This window comes from Lynx rufus, unplaced genomic scaffold (assembly GCF_022079265.1).
Source record: "Lynx rufus isolate CCGP_SWC_20201006 ecotype Redwood Valley unplaced genomic scaffold, mLynRuf1.p SCAF_13, whole genome shotgun sequence".
Classification (NCBI taxonomy): Eukaryota; Metazoa; Chordata; class Mammalia; order Carnivora; family Felidae; genus Lynx; species Lynx rufus.
Genome location: NW_025814827.1, coordinates 9,077,680 through 9,101,792, shown reverse-complemented (window position 1 = coordinate 9,101,792; position 24,113 = coordinate 9,077,680). Strand labels below are relative to the sequence as shown.

General features: G+C 38.3%; 1 protein-coding gene across 9 annotated transcripts in view; it reads left to right on the top strand.

The window, feature by feature from the left end:
* MAP2K5 (mitogen-activated protein kinase kinase 5) overlaps nucleotides 1-24,113 on the top strand; it is a 270,602-nt gene that overhangs the window by 125,567 nt on the left and 120,922 nt on the right. For all 9 annotated transcript variants that reach the window (XM_047074888.1, XM_047074887.1, XM_047074889.1 and 6 more), the window contains one exon: nucleotides 169-217. In XM_047074888.1, coding sequence (XP_046930844.1) covers nucleotides 169-217 — 49 coding nt within the window. The remainder of the gene's footprint in view (nucleotides 1-168; nucleotides 218-24,113) is intronic.

Here is a 24,113-nt window from a genome sequence, read left to right as displayed (position 1 = left end):
AATTTGGCATCCTCCAAGAACCTGGCACAGAAATGGGAGATGTTCAATAAATGTTTATTGGTTTTTAGAGTTTTAAAGGAAGAGTTATGGTTGATATGATTATATGTTTAAATATGGAAAGTTCCTGATAAAAATCATCATTGTACTGTTTCTCTTTCTTAAATTTAGGTTGTTAAAGGCCTTACCTATTTGTGGAGTTTAAAGATTTTACATAGAGGTATGTACTGAGCTTACAAGCTCTAACTTAATTTGACATTGAGTGCGGACCACTCCAGGATACCTTCATTTTAAAATACATGATCTGCTATTTACGCCAGCTGATATATTTGGTAATCAAAAGATGGCTGCTTTCTAAATGTTTTTCTTATCTTCTCCTTCAACTACTCTGATTTAGATTATAAACTTGGTATTTTTGTAGATGTTTACCAAACACGTAAAGGTATTTCATAACATAGTATTTGAAAATGACAGGATCTTATTTTTAATCTTAACTCTAGTTAATGCAAAACCTTCACTTTCTATACAATTGCATCCCTTCCCCTTATTAACATTTTAGATATCATCATACACAGTTCCTTAAGAGTTGGCTTCACATACCTTGAAAGGGAAACCTTAAACAAGGAGTTGGTGAATGCATCAGAAATTATTCTCTGGGTCTATTGACAGAACACTTGAGAAGAATGATCAATTAAATGAATGCTGCAAAAACAAGTTCCCGTTGTGTTTTCCAACATTTCCAAAATGTCTGAATTCATTCATTCTCACAAATTATTAAGTGAGAAACAGACTATAGCAAAGCCACTTCCGGGCCTCATGTTACTAACAGTCCTGTATAGTTTTACACATCTGCTCAGCCTTGCTTTATGCACATTTGGGGAATGCACCAGCATACACATTACATGTGATTAAAGGGACTTTTTTTTAAAAAAGGTATAAGCTTTGAGAGTGAGTAAACAACTGATGCCTTCAATTGTGCTATCACATCTGTCACTAAGGGTTGTTTTTTGTTGTGGCAGTTTTACTATCCTAGTGATTTCAGATTTCTTCCTAAATCCCTCGTCCCCTCTTGAAGAGGGTGTGTAAATTTTGACAAGCAAAACTTGCAGTTCTTGAAGGTGTTTATGCAGATTAACTGGAATCATGATCCAAATTTTCCCTTAAAGCCAGTCCAGTCTATCTCTAGGGTGTAGTTGGTACAAAATGTAGATAGATGTAGGGAGAGTGAGCTGAGTTGTGTTAGTGTTACTTTTCCTGGGAAGAAATCATCATGTGAACACATCTGGTGGGTGAGAAAAAAGAAATGGAGCATTTTCAGCTCCAAGGTTAAGAGAGAATGGTATTTAACATCACATGACCTGTATTGCTTCTGTTCCCTATACTCATTAACCCATAAAGTGGTTATGGCCATTTTAATAGAACTTAACACAGTGGTCAGTTCTTGTCATTGTGTTGATCTTTATGGACATCTGCTATCCATTTGACAAAGGAAGTAAAGGAAGTCATCAATTCTCCATAGCAAAACCTTCATTAAAAGGACCTTGCCATGGAAATGCAAATGTTACTATTAAAGTGATCCTTAGGATCATCCTACACTGTGGGCATACAGCATACTTCTGGCTTATAGTGAATTCTCCCTAGTCATAACTTTCTCTAGAAGGGTTCATAGTGGCACTAAGAACTATATATAGTGGATAGGGAAATACTGTTTGGTTATTCTGCAGTCATCGTTGGTTTTTCTTCTTCGCAATGATTGGTTTTAATTTCACCCTTTGTTTTGGAAAAATAATTGAATTTTTCTTTGAAAGATTATGCCTGGGATCTAAAAGTGAAGTCTAAGGTGTCTGTCAGATTCCCAGAACAACCATCTGTAATCACTTTGGCAAGTGTGGTTGACCACAGCCTCTCAGAGGCTGGTTGGTTCTTCCCAGCTCCGGATGCAGCTTGAGCAAAGAAAAGGTTCTTTGATCACTTAATGCAAAACCTTCACTTTCTATACAATTGCATCCCTTCCTCTTATTCATGTTTCAGATATCATCAAACCCTGTTCCTTAAGAGATTGCTTCACATACCTAGGTGATCTTGGTGGTTTTCCTGATGGAGGATATAAAGATTTCAAAAAGGAATCCTGAACTTTTCTTTTCAGTCTTTGCTGGCTAGCTCCCTTCCTATGGTGTAACCCACTGTAAAATGCTACTAGTTAAGGGAAGACAATACTGTGAGGGGCTGAGTGGGGGCACTGGTAATAGGCCAAGAAACCCTCCCAAGGGATTTCAGTCGTAAATAAACACCAGGGAGTGAATGTGCATCTGCATCTGTGTAGATGGAAGGACTAATGAATTACAGTGCAGATGAACAGTTATTCACCAGTAATTATGGGTACTCAGCTAAAGAAATAAGATGCGGTGGTAATATACCTCATTAAATATCTCTATACACTTTGCTTTTGAGTTTCCTAGTTATTCGTGAAAACTTTTACCTTCTGGATTAAAAGCATGTGTTTTTATTGAAGAGTGGACGAAGCCAGGTGTCCCTGAAGACTTTTGTGAAGCATTGTAATGAGAAATTTACTCTAGATTGAGTCGTTAACTTAATATTTTAGAGGTTTTGTCCATATTTAATAACTTGGATTCCATAAAAATAAGATTAAAGATGCCTTTTTATTTACCAGAAAGCTATTTAATTTTCTCCCTGATTAAAAAATTATAGCTTTTAGATCAGTTCAATCAGGCAATTAAAGATCAGAGCTTCTAAGTTCAACTAAGGCAATTAAATAGGTAATATACTTGTTTATACACTTTTGCTGTATAAGCTCATTGCTGTACCTTCTTAAAAGCCCATATATTCATTTTTGCTTTCTCTAAATGAATGACGATGGGAATTCTAGCTGAATATGTGTCACATTGTCAAATCAAAGGCGGTGGTCCTTCTGCGGGGGGTGAGGGGTGGGTACAGGGACTTTGAGAACAGAATGAAAACAAGAGGGTACCGAGAAACACTCATCAGCTGTCTGAGTTTCTTTCTTCTTTGTCTTGATCTAAATACCTGTGTTCACTTCCCATCGTCATTTTCTTCCCCACAAATGCTGCCCCTAGAGCCAGGGTCTTGTACTCATGAACACAGACTTTAAAAGATTAAGAAATAGAGATTTATTCAGTTACCTAATGAGAAAAGAGGCAAAAAACGATATCTCACATTTAAATAGCTTCCTTGGAATACTGTGGTCCTGGAGTTTTAGCTTAAAAAAAAATAGATATAGATATAGATATAGATATAGATATAGATATAGATATACATATACATATACATATACATATACATATACATATACATATACATATACACAGACACACACACACATACACATACATATATATGTGTATACATACACACACACACACATACATGTATAGTATCTTTTGGAATGAGTAAAACCCAGTTAATGACGTCCAGACAAGCTGGTGAACATTAAGAGTCTTCTCTGCAGTGCATAGGCAGTGAGGACTGTAGAAGGGAAGGACACCTGAGCAGCGACAGTGACAGACCACCCACCCCATGAGGCTTGTTAGTCTGGTACAGGTTAGTTTCTTTGTGTGTATTATGTCAACTGGAAATTTTCTTTAGGAATTGAAGTATAACAGTTACTGTTCATAATGGATTATCAAGTATAATATTCAATAAAGTTTTATTTATTTTGTTCTTTTAAAGATTTGGTTGAGATATATGTGAAAGTACTTCATAAACTATCAAAGCCTGATAATGAGTGCAAGTTTTTATTATATAATAACTATGAATTAATCACTTTAAGTTAGTAAGTATGTACCACTTCCAGATCGAGCCAGGAATAGAGTTTATTATTCTTTGTATTACCAGGTCAAACATTATGAAAATCTTTTCTCTAAGATAGACACGTGATATCACATGAGGACATAATTATTAAAAATGTTTGAAAGTTCCACCAAGATTAACTACTGTGGAAAATTGTCTTTATTAAATAGCACATGTGTGAGTCCCATAAGCATAACGTGTACTGACTGGGTAAAAACAAAGAAAATGAACAGTGAGAAAGTCTGGTAGACCAGATTTGACATTACAGCAAACATTGCAGCTTAACTTCAAAACATACATCGCCACTAATGAGGTGAGAGCCCTGCATATTAATAAAGCTGCAGCTCCAGTCATAGCCATCATTACCCACATCAAACATAAATACAAGATTAACACCTATGCCATTTCTTTGGAAGATGTGAGAATGCCCTGGCAGTAACTGCTCTCTCTTTCCCTGAGGATAAAAAATAGAAACGGAAGGGTAATGAGAATAGAGCTTAGATTAAGAAAATAAAATTGGCAATCAGGCTGGGGCAATCTTATACAGATGGGGAAGTTTATAGAAAGAAAAAAAACCTAGGTTGTTGATGTCCCAAGACATTTTTTGTATATATGAACTATTTTCTCTAGTAGGAGAGCTTTTTAACATTTTTTATATTACTTATATATTTTTTAATTTTTTAATGTTATTCTGAAGGCAAATGCTATGTGAATAGATTTTTATTTGGAGAAACTAAGTCTTGTGTTTCCAGTATGCATGTTAGAAATGTTCTCTTCTACCCGTCTTTACTTTTGATAAATCTGGCCTCACACAGATCTTCCAATTGGTGCTACCTCAGATGCCAATGTCATGTTGTTAGTTCGTTCATCTAGCAACTATTTATTTAATACCTACTATGCTCCAGGCACTGCTCTAAGTACTTGGAATACATCAATATAAAAAAAATGAAAGATTTCTATACTTGGGGAACGCATTCTAGCAGGGATGGGGCAGGCTTGGGAAAGAATCCATGAAAAATAAACGTAAGAAAAAATACAGAGTGTTAGAAGGTGGTTACTAACATGGAGAAAAGAAAAAGGAGATCAGGCTTGGGGCAGGCAAATGGTAGGTTGCAGTGTTGACCAGGTAGGCCTCATAGAGAAGATGAGACTGCAGCAGAGGCTTGAAGGAGGAGAGGAGCTAGTCAAGTAGGTTGATGGAGGAAGTTAGAGCAGAAGACACCAGGTGGGATGTGTCTGGAGTGTTCACAGAACAGCGAGGAAGCCATTGTGTCTGCGGCCGAGGGCAGAAGCAGCCGTTAGGAACAGTTGCATAATCCAGGTGAGTCACAGGGGCTTAGACCAGGGAGACAGTTGTGAAGATGGGTAGAAGTGGTCAGATTCTGGATATATTCTAAGGGTAGAATCAACAGAATTTCCCAACAGATTGCTTGTCGGTGTTAAGAGAAAGAAAGGAGTCAAGAAAGGTTGCTTGAAGTTTCAGTGGTTGTTCAGAGTGCTAAAAAATGTTTCCTGCTACTTTTTTCTAAAAGGGAGCCCTTCATTAAAATTAAAGAAAAAACTGGTAATATAAGTGCTGACAAGAATACAGCAAGCAGCTGAAACTCTCCTGCGTTGCCAGTGGAACTATGAAATGAGAAGCAGCTTGGCGCTCTCCTGCAACATGAGCCAGCAGCCCCACTCCTGGTGGCTTTTATTCATGACCCCCCAAACTGGAAACAGCTCAGATGACTTCTAGACGGTGAATGAACAAACAAGCTGTAGTTAATCCGGACAGTGGGATACCAGTCAGTAATTATAGGGAACAAACTACTGATATATGCAGCAACATGGATGGGTATCACATACTTTCTGCTGAGTGAAAGAAGCCAGACTCAATCGGCTACCTGTTGTGTAGTCCACTTATATGACATTTTGGAAAAGGCAAAACTATATGGATAGAAAATGCATAGGTGGTTGCCAAGGGGTAGCGCATGGGTTGACTATAAAGCTATGAGGGAATTTGGGGGAGTGTTAGAAATGTTCTATATCTTGATTTCGCTGGTGGTTACACAACTGTAGCATTTGTTAGAACACATAGACCTATATGCCCAGAAAGAGTGAATTTTACCATAGTATCTCAGGCTGTAAAGAAAAAAAAGAGAGAAAGAAGGAAGTCTCTTCTTAGCAGTGTGGTAGAAGCTGTACTTGAGAAAGAAGTTTCCCCTATCAAAAAGACAAACCTTTCTTTCAAGGGGTCTTGGGGATTCTGTCATTATTACCATACCTCATCATTCTTGAACAATCCTACCTAGGTTTGGTCTAGCAAATCAGTAAGTTGGACAAAAAAAATCCCTCATGATTTAAAGGACATTTGCAAAGTCAGAAAGAGAGAGAAATGTAAAAGTTCCTGCTGTCATTGGCCAGCAATTGAGAGCATCCGGAAATTGGACAAAATTTCCTTTCGTTAGTTAAGCCATTTTATTCCCTTGGATATTAGTAAAGAACTAACTACAGGGTGCAGCACTGACTTGGCCTGACTTGGACAATTGAAAAAGCTTAATTTCTAGGGGCACCTGGGTGGCTCAGTCGGTTGAGCGTTCGACTTCGGCACAGGTCATGATCTCGCAGTTGGTGGGTTTGAGCCCCGTGTCGGGCTCTGTGCTGTCAGCTCAGAGCCTGGAGCCTGCTTCGGATTCTGTGTCTCCCTCTCTCTCTGCCCCTACCCCACCCGTGCTGTTTCTCTCTGTCTCAAAAATAAATAAACATAAAAAAAAATGTAAAAAGCTTAATTTCTAGGAAGGAGTAAAAAGCTTTGTTTGAATTTTCAATTCGGTCACACTGATTGACTGCCTCATTGTGTGACCCTATAAAGGCAGGTCTCTCCTCTCTGTGCCTCAGTTTCCTCATATATATGTTGAGGGCATGGCTAGGTGATCACTCAAGTTCCTTCGAGCACTAGGATCTTGGATTCTGCAATCCAGGAAAGACGGAAGTATGACATGCTAGCAAGGTAAGGGAACAAGGCAAATCAGAGAGGTGTATGGGACAAGAAAGAAAAAGATTGGTAATTCCCCAAGAGTAGATTATGCTATGAAAATAACAATAGTAGTAGTGATAGTATATAATAATGAATATTTATTAAGCATTACTCTGTACCAGATACTGCCTGAAGTGCTTGATATGTATAAACTGTTTTGTGTTCCTTCAAAGTGGGAAATTCTAGGAAATATGAAATATTTTAGAAATGAAGATAAGAGACTGAAATGCAAACAAATAATTGAAAATTAACACATGTGGCGTAGCTAAGACAATGGTTGCTTTCTAACCCAGACTTGTGTAGTAAAATCAAAAGACATCTTTAAGGGGAAAGGGTTTTTAAACTATAAAGTATACTGAAATAAAGTATTTTCATTAACAAAGAATTATAAAAAGAACATGTTGATAACACAACTTGGAAGGAAAGCAAGGGCATTTTTTAAAATCTTTTTATTTTGAAATAATTGTAGATCCATAGGAACTTGCCAAAAAAGGTACAAGAAGGTCTCGTGCAAGGGCATTCTTTTTTAAGGAAGGAACATGGAAGAGAACTGCAGGCTGATAATCCAAGAGTGTAGGCAGGTAAATGCTGTGTATATTTGTGAATGCCTATTAAATGAGATCAGTATAAATTTTAAGATTTAAAAAGTGCTACAGTAGTATTTGCATTATGTTCCAAAATTGTTTTTATTATGTTTATTAAACAAGAGAAGAGGAATGGATGATAGAAGTAAAACCTTTGAATCCCTCAGGAAATAAATTTTGTTGTCAAAGTGGCAGTGTTAAAACAATACCTTAGTGTCTATCAAAAGTTGGGATTTTGGCAAAAACTAATGAGGGAATGATCATTTGCTGGAAAAAGTGATTAGGGAAAGGACTGTTGGAAAGCATTGCCTTCAATAGAAAATGAACCTGGTTAATTTTAAGTAACTTATGAAAAATGTGCACAGAATTTTCATAACAACCTCTTTAGTAGAGATGTAACTCATTGTGTGCTTATCCATAGGTTATAGTGAGTTTTTAATCTAAGCCATATTTTTGCCATCTGGAGGAGCAGCCACAGTTTTTGTTTTTGTTTTTGTTTTTGTTTTTGTTTTTGTTTTTGTTTTTGTTTTTGTTTTAAGAGTTGGTTAGTGTTTGGGCAACCCAAGCCATTTAGAAAGGAATTGTCCTTCCATTGGTTTTATGTTGCAACATGAGAGAATGAGAGAACTGAGGTGTGGCGGCTCTTGCCCTGAGCTCTGTGACTGTTTCAGTCAAATGTGTCTGGAAGGGGCATTTATGTTAAGCAAGTGCTAGTGATAGAAGCACAGTTGCCGTGGCTCCTGTTTTTCAATCCTGTGAATACTGTCCTTTAAACATAAATATTAATCACATGCCAGTGCCGTAGTAGATCATAACTCACAAACATTTGTGTTTTTGAAAAAAAAAAAAATAGACTTAGCCCATTAACTGAGGTAAACAAACTAGTTTAATGACTGTGGGTTGTTGGTTTTTCCCCAGCTCTTACTATCCACATGAATGAACGCTTCTAGAAATTCAGCCTCCTTCCCCACGTTGGTCATTCATTCTCCTTGCCTCCAGTAATCGCTGGGGATTTCTGTATTTGTGGTAACGATCTTCAAAAGACAAGAAACCCCACATGGCATTACTTAAAAGTGTTCTTATAAAAGAGTATGTGTCTAGAATATATAAAGAACTCTGAAAACTCAACAGTAAAAAGACATGAAGAGACATTCCACTGCAGAGGATATACAAATGGCAGATAAGCACATGAAAGGATGTTCAGCATCATTAGCCAAATTAAAACCGCAACGGAATATTACTACATACCTACCAAAATGTAGAAAATTTAAATTGCTGACAGGAATATAAAGTGATGTAGCCCAGTGGAAAACAGTTTGGCATGTCTTAAAAATTCAAGCATGCAACTACATACAACCCAGCATTTGCACTCCTGAGTCCTTTTGGGACTCTTTGTCCCAAAGAAATGAAGACTTGGGTTCACACAAAAACCTGTACACAAATGTTGATAGCAGCTTTTTCATAGTAGCCCCAAACTGGAAACAACCCATGTGTCCTCTAGTGAGTGAATAATGAAACAACCTGTGGTACATTTATACTGTATAATATTACTCAGCAATGAGAAGGACTGAGCTGTTGGTATATATAACCTGGATGACTTTCCATAGAATTATGCTGAGTGAAAAAAAGCCAGGCACAAAATATTACGTACTATATGATTCTATTTTCATATTTTTTAAATGACAAAATTATAGAAATGGGGAGTAGATTAGTGGTTTCCAGGAGCTAACGAGAGGTTCGGGAGCCAGAGGGAAGTGGGTGTGGCTGTAAAAGGTTATGGTGTTGGGCACGTTGTCTATCTTGACTCTATCAGTGTCAATACCCTGTTTATGATATTGTAGTGTAGTTTTACAAGATGTTACCATGGACAGAGGGAATACAGGATGTCTCTATTATGCCTTGAACTGCATGTGAGTTTATAATTTTATCAAAATAAAAAGCTTAATTTAAAAAAAAATTGTAGTTGTCTTTTGGGTAGCCTACTTAATCTGAGAGGGCTTAGTTTTTCTTTCTCCTCTACATCTGTGATAGGATTTATCATAGCATAGTCATTCCTTTTTTTGGGGACATATCAAAAAAGATGAAGAACCCAGGGAAATCATGCAGGCCACCTTGCCCTCCCGTTCTGAAATGAGTATCTTTGGAAGCCTTAGAGGAGAGAGAAGAGATATGTGGCACACAGGGAAGGAATACAAGTGGGAGAGGGTCGTTATGCCCTGTCACCTCCCCTAAAATCCTTCTCCCTTGCTGGAGGGTTGGGGTTTAAAGTAGATTATGTGATCATTGTGTGTTTTGACTCACAGGTTTTTATAGTACCCTAATGTGAGCCCCTGGGTTTTACAGTGAGCCCTGTCCAACCACCCAGCAGGATACTCTGTATGTGGTTTTGATGAATGTTTGATTCACCAAGCCCCTCAGCTCTGATCATCACTTTGTCTCATAGGCAGACCATGAAGTTTAGGAGCTTATCAGAGGGAGAAGGAGAACACCTGTGTCATGGTCCTTTCTTTGGTTAGAGGTTGGAGGCCACAGTTAATTTATGATACTGATTGTGTGCCAGTGCATGTTTATTAGATGAATGAATTGAATCATATCTTTCTGGGAATAATGTTTTTCTCCTAGAATTTTTTCTAAGAGAAAAAATTATACTACAGTTTTATGGGATTTCATTGAAAATTATCCTTTGTTGCCCTTTCTATTATTAAAGTAAGAGATTTGTCCTAAGATAGAACATTCTGCCAGAATGTTTAGCAGTTAGAAGACCTCTTCACGTCTGTTCTTTGCTCCAAGACATAGTTTGAAGTGATCAGCACCATGGAAATCAAATCCATTGTTTTGCTGTTGGAGTATTAAGTTTCCTGTAGACTGCATGCAACAGTAATTGTTATCATTCATTGAATGCCTTCCATACACTACTGTATTAGATCTTTTGTGTATGTTATTTCATTCAGGCTTCATGATAACCTTGCAAGAAAAGTATCATCGTATCCCCATTTTTAGATGAGGAAACTGAGGCTCCATAAGGCTAAATAATTTAGCCATAAAAAGGGCAATCAGTAGTTGGTGGTCTAATGGAAGAGCTCTAGTTTTAGGGTCAGACCCAGGTTTAAATTCTGCTTCTGCCTCTTCATTCAACTTTGCTACGTGACCTTGGGTCAGTTCCTCAAAGAGGTCATAGCCTTATGTCTGGGACATAACAGCTATTGTATGGTTCAAATAACTGCTTCACGAGGAAAACAGCAAGAGGTTATGTGAGAGAATAGTTAGAAACTTCCCCAAACTTTCCTCCTAATCTACTTTTCTGTAAGAAGTGGAAAAGACTGAAATAAAACCTCTGAAGATCGGTCAGCTCTTCAGTGCCAAAGCTGGAATAATAGGCCAACCTATACATTCAAATGAGGTTGATCTTGTAAATATAGTGCAGTTTGTTAAGGCTTAAGACTTAGGATTGGAGACTCTAATTGTGTGGCCTTGGGCAAGTAATTTCATTAATTTGAGCCTCAATTTACTCATCTATATATTGGGGCTAATGATATTTATTTCATCAGTTATAATGAGAACTAAATGAGTTAATAATGCGTATGATGATAATGCATTTAACTCAGTGCTGAGCATACAGCAAGTGCCAAAGAAGTATTAGCTGTTGGAATTTTTATTTCTTTTGAACAGTTTACCAGAGTTGATCTTATAGACATGCTGCTCCAAATCTGCAATGAAAATGCATCTTACCTTTTATTTATGCATTTAATGTAATTTTCCTTTTTCACTGAGAAGCCTTCATAGTTAGTAGGAGTCTTAACAATTTGTGGTGTCTTAGACTTGGACAAGTAGGTTCTTCCAGGGCTGGGGCAGAATATATGTCCCTTCTGACTCCCAGGAACTTGTTCCTCCACACCTGGTGTTTCCCACACACTGACCTGAATATGTACATATTGCCAGGGAGGAATCTAAAATATATGTTGGGGGGCACCTGGGTGGCTCAGTCAGTTAAGCGTCCAACTTCGGCTCAGGTCATGATCTCAAGGTTCATGGGTTCAAGCCCTGCTTCAGGCTCTGTACTAACAGCTCAGAGCCTGGCGCCTGTATCACATGCTATGTCTCCCTCTCTCTCTCTCTGTCCCTCCCCCACTCATGGTCAGCCCCTCTCTCTCTCCCTCTCTCTCTGTGTCTCTCAAAAATAAATAAACATTAAAAAAAATCCACTTTGCTGGAAGGGAGCCGCTTTACTTACTGTGAAAAGATTGAGGGAAGGCAGAAGCCATTTTGCCGTTGGTGTCAGCCTTGTATCAGCTGTTTGTCTTTGCCTTTCTCGTAAGTGAAGGAGAAAACCAGGTTTGTTGCCTCCTTTCTGAACTGAATCATGAGACTCTAGATGATAACTGTCGTTTTGCGCAGCTGATTATGCTGCTTAATTTTATTTAAGGCTTTACAAGAATATTTGGATGACCTACCCTTTATTACATGATGGAGTGATTAGAATAACTTTTATATCGCATTGTGGTTTTCTCTTATGTGTGTCCCCGTTGTGCACAGATGAATTTGTAATGCAGACTGTCAGCATAGTCTATATCTAATTGTACCTGCTGTTCTCATTCATTAGAATGTAGTCCCCAAGAAGTAACGAGGTAAATATATTAGTTGTTGTCTTTTCATGAGACAATGAAACATAATGTAAGAGGGTTTTGCCGCAGTACCCTGCCACAGTGCTAGGAGAGGTTACCAGGAGGGGAGACCTGCTAATGTGTCCTCTGGCTCCTGGTAAACTGAGAGCGGCTTCCTGGCATGCAGGCAAAACCGTGTAATTGCTTTATAGAGGGAAAAGTTGCAGGGAAGTTTATTTCTGCTTTCATTGTCATCCCACCACAGAACCACATGCCACATTTTAAAACTGAGCTCATGTTCCTTTAAGAATTGTCCCGTGCCTATTTCTAGAAGCGTCCAGTGAGGCTTACCCGAGAAAGCACGGAGCAAATTAAATATTTTAAGCATCAAACAAAATGGAGTCCAAAAGGGAACAGAAGTAGAATACCATCAGCCCTTGATATGAATAGATCACAGCAAAAAGGGAATCCTCAATTTGCGTGACTTTCCTTTTCTGACAAGAGAAAACATGTGGTAGCATCGACAAAGCCAAGATTTTCTTTGGAGCTAATCTTACCAAGATATCGACGTGTAGATCCCTGTACAAAGCTCCTTGGGTAACTCCAACTGTAGTTTAGTGAAAGCGCTCTTATTTATCTATTTTGAACAGCCCCTTCGTCACCCAGCCATATCCTGACTGAGCGTAGCCTCCCCCCTCTGACCCCTGATTGTGTTGGGAGCGGGGGCTGGGCCGTGGGCGGTGGGGGCTTTTGTGAAGAGCCGCAGAAAGCCCATGCTCCTGTGGGCTCCGAGCTTTATTAGCAAGCTTCAGCTTGACGCTGTTTGTGTGGATTGTTTAATGGCTAATTGATGCAGCATGAGTCAAGATACAGTTTCTTGCATGAGGCGGTTATGGGTGGCAACATGGGTTGTCTCAACATGATACCAATTTCCACAGTCAGTTTGGTCAATTCAGTGAAAAAAAAAATGAGCCAGTCCAGCCTGAAAATCAAAGCAGTTTCTGGAGGTTATTGAGGCAACTATGGTTGGTTGACCAAATTTTTCATGTTTGAACCAGTTGTTTTCACATTTTGTATACATAGCCTTAGTCATTTGGGGGGAATAGTCTTAAACACGCAGAAGTGACACCTAAAAATGAGTGTCTTTAAATATTGATAGCCACAATCAGGCCTTCTAGTGCATATCAGTTTTGCCATTTTGTATTTAGCATATGGTTGGTTTAACTAACTATGTGTTTCATATCTAGTTATAAGTAGAGTAGGAAAGTGACCCCGGTGACCACAAAGCACCTGAGACACTATGGAGAATAAGTCAAATTGTGTTTTAAGGCTGATTTTTTTAAGTTTTATTGGTACGTAGCCTGTATATCATAAAAAGCACCCATTTTAAGTGTATGATTCAGGGGTTTTTAAGAAGTTACAGAATTGTGCAGCTATTCCCATAATCCATTTTAGAACATTTCCATCGCCCCCAAAAAAGTCCTCATGCCCATTTGCAGTCCCTGCTCCCATCCCCAGGGAGCTACTAATCTATTTTCTCACTTTATTGATTTGCCTTTTCTGGACATTTTATATAAATAGAATCATACAGTATAAAATATTTTCTTTCTTTCCTTCCTTTCCTTCCTTTCATTCATTCATTCATTCATTCATTCACTCATTCTTTTTTTTTTTTAAGTAAACTCTATCCCCAACATGGGGCCTGAAGTCACAACCCTGAGATCAAGAGTGCATGCTCTATTGAATGAGCCAGCCAGACACCTCAATAAAAAATATTTTCTATCTCAGGGCGCCTGGGTGGCTCAGTCAGTTAGGCGTCTGACTCTTGGTTTCAGCTCAGGTCCTGATCTCACAGTTTTGTGAGTTTGAGCCCCACATCAGGTTCTGGGCTGATAGCGAGGAGCCTACTTGGGATTCTCTGTCTCCCTTTCTCTCTGCCCCTCCCCTACTCACACTCTCTGTCTCTCTCAAAATAAATAATAAATAAACTTAAAAAAAAAAAAAAAGAACTCCCAATTAGAAAAGAATCTTTTCTATTTCACTTCTTTCCGTTAATATAATGTTTTTGAGGGGCGTCTGGGTGGGTCAGTCGGTTAAGTGTCCGACTTCAGCTCAGGTCACGATCTCGCGGTCCGTGAGTTTGAGCCCTGCGTCGGGCTCTGGGCTGATGGCTCAGAGCCTGGAGCCTGCTTCCGATTCTGTGTCTCCCTCTCTCTCTGCCCCTCCCCCGTTCATGCTCTGTCTCTCTCTGTCTCAAAAATAAATAAACGTTAAAAAAATTTTTTTTAAATAAATAATGTTTTTGAGGTTCACCATGTTGTACAGTGTGTCGCCCGTTCCTTTGTAATAATCCATTTTCTGGATAGATCACATTTTATTCGTCCATTTGCTAATAGACATTTGGTTTGTGTCTAAGTTTGGGGCTGTTATGATAATGCTTCTATTCATAAAGCTTCTATTCATATTCCATCCATAGTCTATTTGATTCTGTTTTCATATCTCTTGAGTAGATATGGGGGGGTGGTTAGTATTTTTCTTTAAATATTTGTAATCACAGTGAATCAGGTTATCTGGTACATACCAGTTTTGAGAAGATGTAACCATTTTACTCTTGATCAGTATAGTTAACTGATGTCTCATATTTTGTTAAATATGGAGTAGGAAAGTGACCACAAGGGTTGTATGGTAAGTTTGTGTTTAATTTTTAAACACTTTAAGGCTGATTTTTATTCAATTATAGGCTCCTGTAGAAAACTGTCTACTGCTATCTTCTGCATAACATGAGACCCTGTTTATAAATTCTTTTATTCTTCTCACTCCTTGATATCTTTCTAGTAATCTGCTAAGCACTTCAAATTATGAAATAGAACTGCATCATAACTGTCTATTATTTATGTGGGATGTCCCTGCTGCAGCTCAGATATTCAGTACATCATCAATAACTAGCCCAGCTTACTGTGAAATCTCACTGAAGGAGTGGGTCTGTATTGTGACAGGAGACACGTGTTGTGATTGTTAACTCTTCTGTGATCTCCCCTGAACAGCACTGGCCATCCTGGTGGAGCCTGTCTTCAGGTAGAGCTGTATAATGAGAGTGAACTTTATTTAGCACTGCATCTGGTTCAGTGTATTAGATAATCCACTTCCTGACTTTCTAGGGTGAGAGTCATTGTCATTACCAACTCTACAAAGTGGTATACAAAGTGCATTCAAGTTTACAAAATGTTGGGGCGCCTGGGTGGCGCAGTCGGTTAAGCGTCCGACTTTAGCCAGGTCACGATCTCGCGGTCCGTGAGTTCGAGCCCCGCGTCAGGCTTGGGCTGATGGCTCAGAGCCTGGAGCCTGTTTCCGATTCTGTGTCTCCCTCTCTCTCTGCCCCTCCCCCGTTCATGCTCTGTCTCTCTCTGTCCCAAAAATAAATAAACGTTGAAAAAAAAAAAATTAAAAAAAAAAAAAGTTTACAAAATGTTTCTCCCATTCTTTTCATTTATTTGGCAATTTGTTGAGCTCCAGCTCTGCGACGGGCACTGCTAAGCCCACGGTCTCACTCAGTTTTCATAACAACCTTGTCAGTGTAGGCAGATCATGTATCACCCATGATCTTGTATATCATATGCACATGAGCGGATGTATGTGCACATGCGCACACACACTTTCCATGTCATCTTCTCTGAGAGGGTCTGACCAATAGATATCTATTCTGATTCCCATAAAAGTCTATCTGCATAAAATGACTAAATTTTTTTCTAAAATGAAAGAAGATAATAACCTGATTTTTAAAATGAGTCACTTTGCGTTGTACCTTTTTTTTTTAAGTTGATTTATTTTTAGAGAGGGAGAGAGCAAGCGAGTAGGGGAGGGGCAGAAAGAGGAGAGAGAGAATCCCAAGCAGTCTCCTTGCTGACAGCATGGAACCCGACATAGGGATTGAATCCACAAACTGCGAGATCATGACCTGAGCTGCAACCAAGAGTTGGAAACTCAACTGACTGAGCTACCCAGGTGCCCCTGCATTGTACCTTTATCTCAATTTCCCCAACACACTGTTGAACTCTTGGCCAAGATAAAATCAGACTGCTATAAGTTAGGGAACATACTTTATATGTAAAGCAAAGAGAATTAGAGTTAATTTGGTTTTTCACCAAAGCCTTTTGTTTTACAATAGATGAAGCTTATTTCTTTTTTTTTTAATGTTTATTTATTTATTTGTGAGAGAGAGAGAGAGTGTGGAAGCAGGGGAGGGGCAGAGAGAGAGGGAGAGAAGAATCCCAGATGCTCTATTGGAGAATCTGACAGCACAGAACCTGACGTGGGGCTCAAACCCACGAACCCTGAGATCATGACCTGAGACGAAATTAAGAGTTGGACACTTAACCCACTGAGCCACGCAGGCGCCCTGAAGCTTATTTCTTTTTAGTGGTATGAAAAGGACCTGTAATTTTACACACTTCATTTGTATTTTCTTTGAGAAAATGTCTCAGTTAAAATCAATGCTCTACTATTCATTTAAGCTCCCTTGCCTTCAATAAAACTAATTGATAAACCCTAATAATTAATGGCCTGATTAAACCAAAATGACTTACATCTGCCCTGATGATTGCCATTTATAATCACTCACTTTAATGACTCGTCTTTTCTGTGCTTTGCTTACAGAAGAAAGGCTATGGTGTTTTTAAGTGAGCTGAATAAAAAACTATATGCTTTCAATTGCTGTTTGTTTCTTATAACTTGAGACTACATTAAAATATGCATAGAGGGGTGCTTGTATGACTTAGTCGGTTAAGCGTCTGACTTCAGCTCAGGTCATGATCTCACGGTTCATGAGTTCAAGCCTGTGCTGGGCTCTGTGCTGATGGCTAGCTAGAACCTGGAGACTACTTTGGATTCTGTGTCTCCCTCTCTCTGCCCCTCCCCTGCTCATGCTCTGTTTCTCTCTCTCAAAAACAAACATTACAAAATGTTTAATAAGCGTAGATATAACTACTTAAAAGAAGCTCTCTGCCTAATCTGTCATGTTTATGGCTTGGAATAAGGTTGAAAACATCACTTCAGTATTCCAGGAGCTGTTTTTGAGAGTTGCTGAATTCATATGTTTTAAGTGTTAGGTTGGAAGTAATATGTTCAGTGGCTGTATACTAGGATTGTTGATACCTCAGATACAAGGTGGAATATCTTATTCAGCTGAAGTGAAACTTAAATTGAAGGAGCGATCCTCATTCCAACATTTAAAAGAGATTACATTTGTTTCAAATTCTGCCACATGAATTAAGATTTAGCCTAACTGAATAAAGCCCTAATATTATACCCTCCTTATTTCAAAAACGGCTTTGAGGGGCAGCCGGCTGGGTCAGTCAGAAGAGCATGTGACTCTTGATCTTGGGTGGCTCAGTCAGTTGAGTGTCCAACACTCGATTTTTGGTTCAGATCATGATCCCATGGTTATGGGATCAAGCCCTCTGTTGGGCTGTGTGCTGAGCATGGAGCTTGCTTAAGATTCTCTCTCCCACTGCCCTCTCCCCCACTCACACACTCTCTCTGTCTCAAACAAACAAACAAACAAACAAACAAAAAATTAAGACAACTTACAACATCAGGTCAAAACAATGAACAAAAGATGAAAAGACAAGAATTTTTAAATAAAGAGATATTCCCACTTCTGCCCAGGAAGGAATCACTGCTATGGGACTTAACCGTCCACCAAAAACAACTAGGAAACTGGACAAAATTTATTAAACATCTGTTTTCAGACATTAAGTAACAAGCACTGCAGGACTGTGATCCCTGAGAAGAGGTGAACAGATGAAGTGAGCTCTATAATCCCCCAAGCTCTCTGCTTGAGGCAGTTTCTGGAGTGGAGCTTAGGGAGAGGGCACCTAGACAGAGCCCAAAGGTCTGAAGAGCTGAAGAGGCCAAGTTTGGAGGTCAAGAAAGCAAAATGGCTAGAATTTACAGGGCAGAGCCCTACAGAGGCAGGGATTATGCAGAAAAAGAACTCAAGAAATTGTATTAGGGTCTCCTCAAGTTGTTAGCCAAATATTCTGTGCATTTGTAGGGTGAAGTGTTACAAAGCTAGACAAAGTACTGTCTTGGAAAGAATATTTCTGGGGAACTATAAGCTAAACAATTCCCAAAGCTTATACAAGGTTCAGAGTTTTTAAAATCTGAATCAGCTAGAGTGGGGAGATATTGCTGAATACATTGGAGCATTCAAGAGAGACTTTTGAAAAGGGTCATGCTTTCATAGTGGGGCTAAACTAACCCTACAGTAGGGGTTACTCTAGGCCCTCCATGAATAAAGAGTCTAAAATAAGCTTCAACATGATCTGGCTATCTGCAAATAAGGTAACTACCTGCTGTTATCAAGTCCAACACTCTTTAAAGGACTACAACAAAATTCAGATCTTAATAACATAAGATTCGCAACATCTGGCATCTGAATAAGAATTAGTAGGTAAAGAATTTTTCTGATAATGGATGAAAGATCATAACCAGGAGGGAAAAAAATTAATGTAAACAGCACCCCTCACCCCCACACTCTTAGATAATGGACTGAGCAGACAAGGACTTTAGAACATTTACTATAAATGTTATAAGTATTTTCAAGGATCTCAAGGGAAACATGAGCATTATGAGGAGAGAAATGGAAGTCATAAAGAATCAAATGGAGCATCTAGAGATGAAAAATAAATATCTAAAATAGAAATTTCACTTGATGGACTTAACAGTGGATTAGACACACAGAAAAAAGCAATCAGTGATCTTGATGTTAGAAATACAGAAATTATCCAAAATTACTAAAAACAAAAAAACAAAAGAGCAAAAGAGACCAAAAAAACAAACAAACAAACAAACAAAACAAAATTAGCACAGGCTCAGTGACCTTTGTGACAGTATCAGGAAATCTAGGATATATGTGTAACGGAGTCTCAAGTCTCAGAAGGAAAGGAGAGAAAAAAAGGAACAACAAATAATTTGAAAAAATAGACTCCAGATTTTGTAAATTTGATGAAACCCATAAACCCATAGATCTAAGAAGTTCAACAAACCCTAACCAGGATAAACACAAAACCATACCAAAATGCAACAAAATAAAAAATTTAAAAACCAGTGATTTAAAAAATCTTTAAAATAATTCAGAGAAAACAAGTAGAACAAAAATAAAATAAAATAAGAATGACAGCAGACTTCTTGTCTGAAGCTATGCAAACCAGAAGATAATGGAAGGACACCCTGAAAATGTTTAGGGATGGGAACCCTATCAATCCAGAGTTCTGCTTACTAAATATACATTTCAAAATTAACAAATAAGACTTCTCTAGGCAAACAAAGAAGAGAAAATTTTTTATTTATTGCCAGTAGACCAACATTATAAAAAAATGTTGAAGTTATTGAGGCAGAACAAAAATGGTATCAAATACATGATTAGGCCTACATAAAGTAATAAATAGCATTAGAAATGGTAAACATGTAGATATTATAAAAGACTTTTTTTTTTATCAATTCTAAATGTCTTTAAAAGATTAAAGCAAAAATAAAGAGTATATTGTGGAGCGTATAACATATGTAGAAAAAAGATATGTAACAGTACACAAAGGATGGAAGGAAAAAAAGTGTATTGTTGTAAGTTCTTACATTATAAATGAAATATCCAAATATTACTTGAAAGTATACTGTGAGAAGTTAAACATTCTGCAAATTCTAGAGCAGCTGTAAAAAAAAAAAAAAAACTTCAAACAGGGGCTGGCAAACTTTAGCCTGCAGGCTATTTGGCTCACTGCCTGTTTTTATAAACAAAATTTTATTGCAACACAGGCATGCCCATTAGTTTATGTTTTGCCTATGATTGCTTTTACACTACAGCAAAATTGAGTAGTTATAACAAAAACCATATGGCCTTCAAAGCCTGAAATATGTTTTTTTATAGAAAAGGTTGCCAGCCTCTGGCTTATAAGCCCATGGTAGAGATCAGTGGATTCATTTTACACACACACACACACACACACACACACACACACACATAATCCAAAAAAAAGCAAGGAGACAAGAAAAAAGAAACTAAGAACAGATGGGACAAATAGTGAGATGGTAAGGTTGAACTCAACCATATCAATAATTACATTAAATGTAAATGGTCTAAATTTTCCAATTAAAAGCACAAATTGTCACGTAGTTAAAAAAGCAAGACCCAACTGTGTACTGTCTGCAGCATATCAACTTTGAATGCTAATGACAGATATACCATCTAAACAGTAACCAACATATTATGGGATTTATAATGTATGTAGAAAAGGCAAAACTGTAACAACAGTAACCAGTCAATGGTTGCCAGGGGTCAGAGAGGAGTTGACTATAAAGGGGCTCAGGGAACTTTTTGGGGTGACATAAATGTTTCATATCTTGATTGTGGTGTGGATACATGGATGTTTACATTTGTCACACTCAGAGTTCAAAATGATTGCAATAAAATTGTTTTTTTAATGAATAAAATTGATTTTTAAAAGTAGAGAAGAAATTTCTCTTCAGATATTCTTAACTGTATAGCAGATAAGTTGGAAGCAATATAGCAGGTTATGTTAGTCTTTTCTAAATGCTGGTCTGAAGACCAGGCTGTGTTAGATTGATTTCTGATTCAGTAGATCTGAGGTGAAACTCAAAAAAGTTGGTTTTGGAATTTTGTGGTTTGTTTGTGGGTTTGTTTGTTTGTTTGTTTGTTTTTTCAGTTTTGTGGGGGGTTTTATGCACAGCCAAGCTTGGGAGCTCTTTAGTTATATAATTCTCATTGTTTTTATCATAGGAAGCACATCAGTTGTTCAGGAGGAGAATCCCATTTAGATTACACATAAGCAGTGTGGTTTTCCTGAAATCTCATGTGCTCTATTTTGGTAAAAGAATATACCAACAGGTCTTCAGTCTGCAGTGGCCTGAAGGGCAGAGATAGGGTCTGACTCATTTTCTCTCCACATCATTTACCATATCAGGCACTTGTTAAGGTGTCAGTCAATACTTGTTGAATAAGTGTTTTTGAACAACTGTGGATTCTTTCCAGAATGAAAAATGTCATTTAAAAATGTATTCATTAGTAGTGAAATGTATATGCCATTAGGTGGGAAAAGATTAGCTCCTTCTCAGGCCAACTTCTCTGGATGGGCACGTTTGTCCATCTGTTTAGTAGCGATATCATTCATTCACCATTTGTTCAACAACTATCATTTCTTGTCAGTACCAGACACCATCCTAGGTATAGTAGTGATCAAACATCTACTCTCTGTGTTTGTGTAGGTTCCCTTCGAGATGGAGGGAACTGAGAAACAGATTTACATATATGTCTGGGGTGGGAAGGGATTGCTGTTCATACCGGGTGACTGGGGAAGGTTTCTTTACATGTGAGTTAAAAACCTAAAGGAAATGAAGGAGCAAGCTCTGTGCATATATATGTATGGGATCAGAGTATTCCCGGGAGATAGAGCCCCAAAGCAGGAACAGGTCTAGCAGGGAGGCCAGTGAAAGGAAGCAGCTTGGGCAGAGAGGGAATAGGAAGGGTGTGAGCACAGGGTTAGCGGGGACCAGCTCAGAGACAGCCTCAGAGACTATCATGAGGATTGTAGGGCTGTGTTTTATGTTGAGGTAGGAAGCCCTTTTAGGTTTTAGGCAGAGAAGTGACATGGGGTGATTTAGTTTTAAAAGTGTCATTAAAAATTGTTTTTTAATTAAAAAAATAATAAATGGATCACTTTAGTTGCTGTGTTTAACACAGACTGTAATAGGCAAGCACAAATACAGAGAGACCAGTAGCCTTGTTGAAGAAAGTGTGCGCATGATCTGGCCAGAATGCATCCTCATAAACATTAAATTGGTTTTATAGTTCTACTTACTACACTTTGGGAATTACCTTCTTTCAGCTAGCATTTACTCAAATACAGGTAAAACTTGCTGCAGTAACAACAAGCTATTTCCTAAATATGTCAAAATACCCCACTTGTTGTTGTATAACAGTTCGGTTGATTACCAATGGATAATAGTACCTTGTATTTATGGAATATTTGACAGTTTAAAAGCAGTTTTACATTCCTTTGGGTGGGGGGAGCAGTTTATTTATTATCTCATCCAGTCCCCACAGTTCTTTAAGATTGGCAGAATGGCTATTACTATTTCCCTGTAGTGGTAGAAATTAAAACGTCACCTGCCTGGTGAAATTCACATGCCAAGTTTGTGGCAGGGCCAGAAAGACCAAAACACAGATCCTCTGCCTCCTAGCCTACATCCATTGGTTTTGTTTAAAGGAGTCTGTTATGTTCAAGTGATGTCTCCAGATATTAGTGCGAGGGGAGTACTTAGCAAATTTAGTATATTGTTTAACAAGCCATTAACCAGTGATCAAGACACTGTTGTCGGAAGGGATGCACACAAGGATGTGTGAAGCATTTTCCTACCCTGTGAACTTATTACTTGGGGTGGTGACACCTCCACCAGTAAATATGGTAAATAACTACTAGTCAAACAGTGTCACATGCTTAGTTCCAAACAAATGGCACAGACAGTAAATGCGTTAGCAGTTCAGAGGAAGCCATGACTTTGTTGCCTGAGTAGTTAAGGCAACAGGGAGAGAGGGTTCTTGAGTTGAAATATGGGCAAGATTCAGTCAGGACATATCGAGGAAGCATTTCTCAACTTCGGAGCGGAAGGGAGAGGGGAACACGCAGCATGAACAAAGGCTTGGTGATGGAGGGTTTTGTTTCTATCGAGATAATGATTAAACTGGTCAGGTAGAGTACAAAGCTTGACATGAGGATGACTGGTGTTTACTGCTTTCACATATAAAGTGTTCCTGAGAACTAGGCTGAGAGGTGAATGTGCAAAAGTCATAGAGCAGGCTGGCATGTAAGTTTAAAATGATGTCCTTAGCTGAAAAATGCAATGAAGTTCTTATTTACACCTGCCTTTTAGAGTATAATCTAGCAGTTCTCTTGTTTTATTGTTTCTCTCTCTATTGATCCACTTAAGTCAAAAGTGTATCTGATTAAAGCTAAAGATTTGTTAATTTTGGCATACCTCATGATTTCCAGGCAGCTCCATCTTCCAGGAGCTCAAAATATTTGTTCATTAACTGTCTCCATCTGATGTGGCAGCTTAAGAGGGGTTTAAAGATGTCAATATATAAAAGAGTAGGTTGTCCAAAAGAAAAATATTCTAAGTTGAGTGCCTGTAATGAGAATTGGATTTGGAAAATAAGACCCACATATGTGGAGTCTAACATTTCTTTCAGTTCACCAAACATTTATTGAATGTCTAATGGTGCTGTAATGTGTATGTATTGTGCTAACTAGGAGTTCACATTCAGGTTGGCGGGGGAGGTCAGGGAATATTTTACTTCCTCACCAAAAAGAGAAATGATGTAGTAAAAGTGGATATTTAATATGATGGTGTATAAGATTTATGTTCAAATTGAGGAAGGTTGGAGGCAGAAAGACTAGTTGGGAAAAGAACCTATACCAGCCGTAGGCATGCTAACTTGTTTTCATAGAGAGAGTGCCCCTAAAGATAATACATAGTATGTCTTGTATGAAGGTCATGCGACAGAGACATGTTCTATAGCTAACCCTGATCACTGAAATAGAATCATCAGCATAAAATAATGCTTTGTGTTTATGGTTTCCATTCGTTTATTCTCTCATCCATTCAACAAGTATTTATTAAGCACTTGCTATATGCCTGAAACTCTTCTAGGGGCTGGGAATACAGTAGTCAGTAAAAGAAACAAAGTCCCTGCCTTCATGCCATTTACATTCTAGTGTCAGCCAGGTGACACCAAATGAGCACATGTATGAGAAAGTGCCTGGCACATTGCCTGTCACATAGGAAGTAGAGTTCAGTAATTGTTTACTGAGTTTGAACTTGAAGTTTGGATTAAGTACCTACTGTTGGCAGGATACTTTGTTAGGGTACTCTTTTGCAAAGTGAAGGCTTGGGGTGAGAATACTCACATGTCTTTTAAAAATGTTATATAAAAAGTTGAGTCTCTTGTTCAGTTTTGGGGTAATGCAGGTTGTATGCTGTATTAAATATAACAAGTTGTCTGTTCCAGAC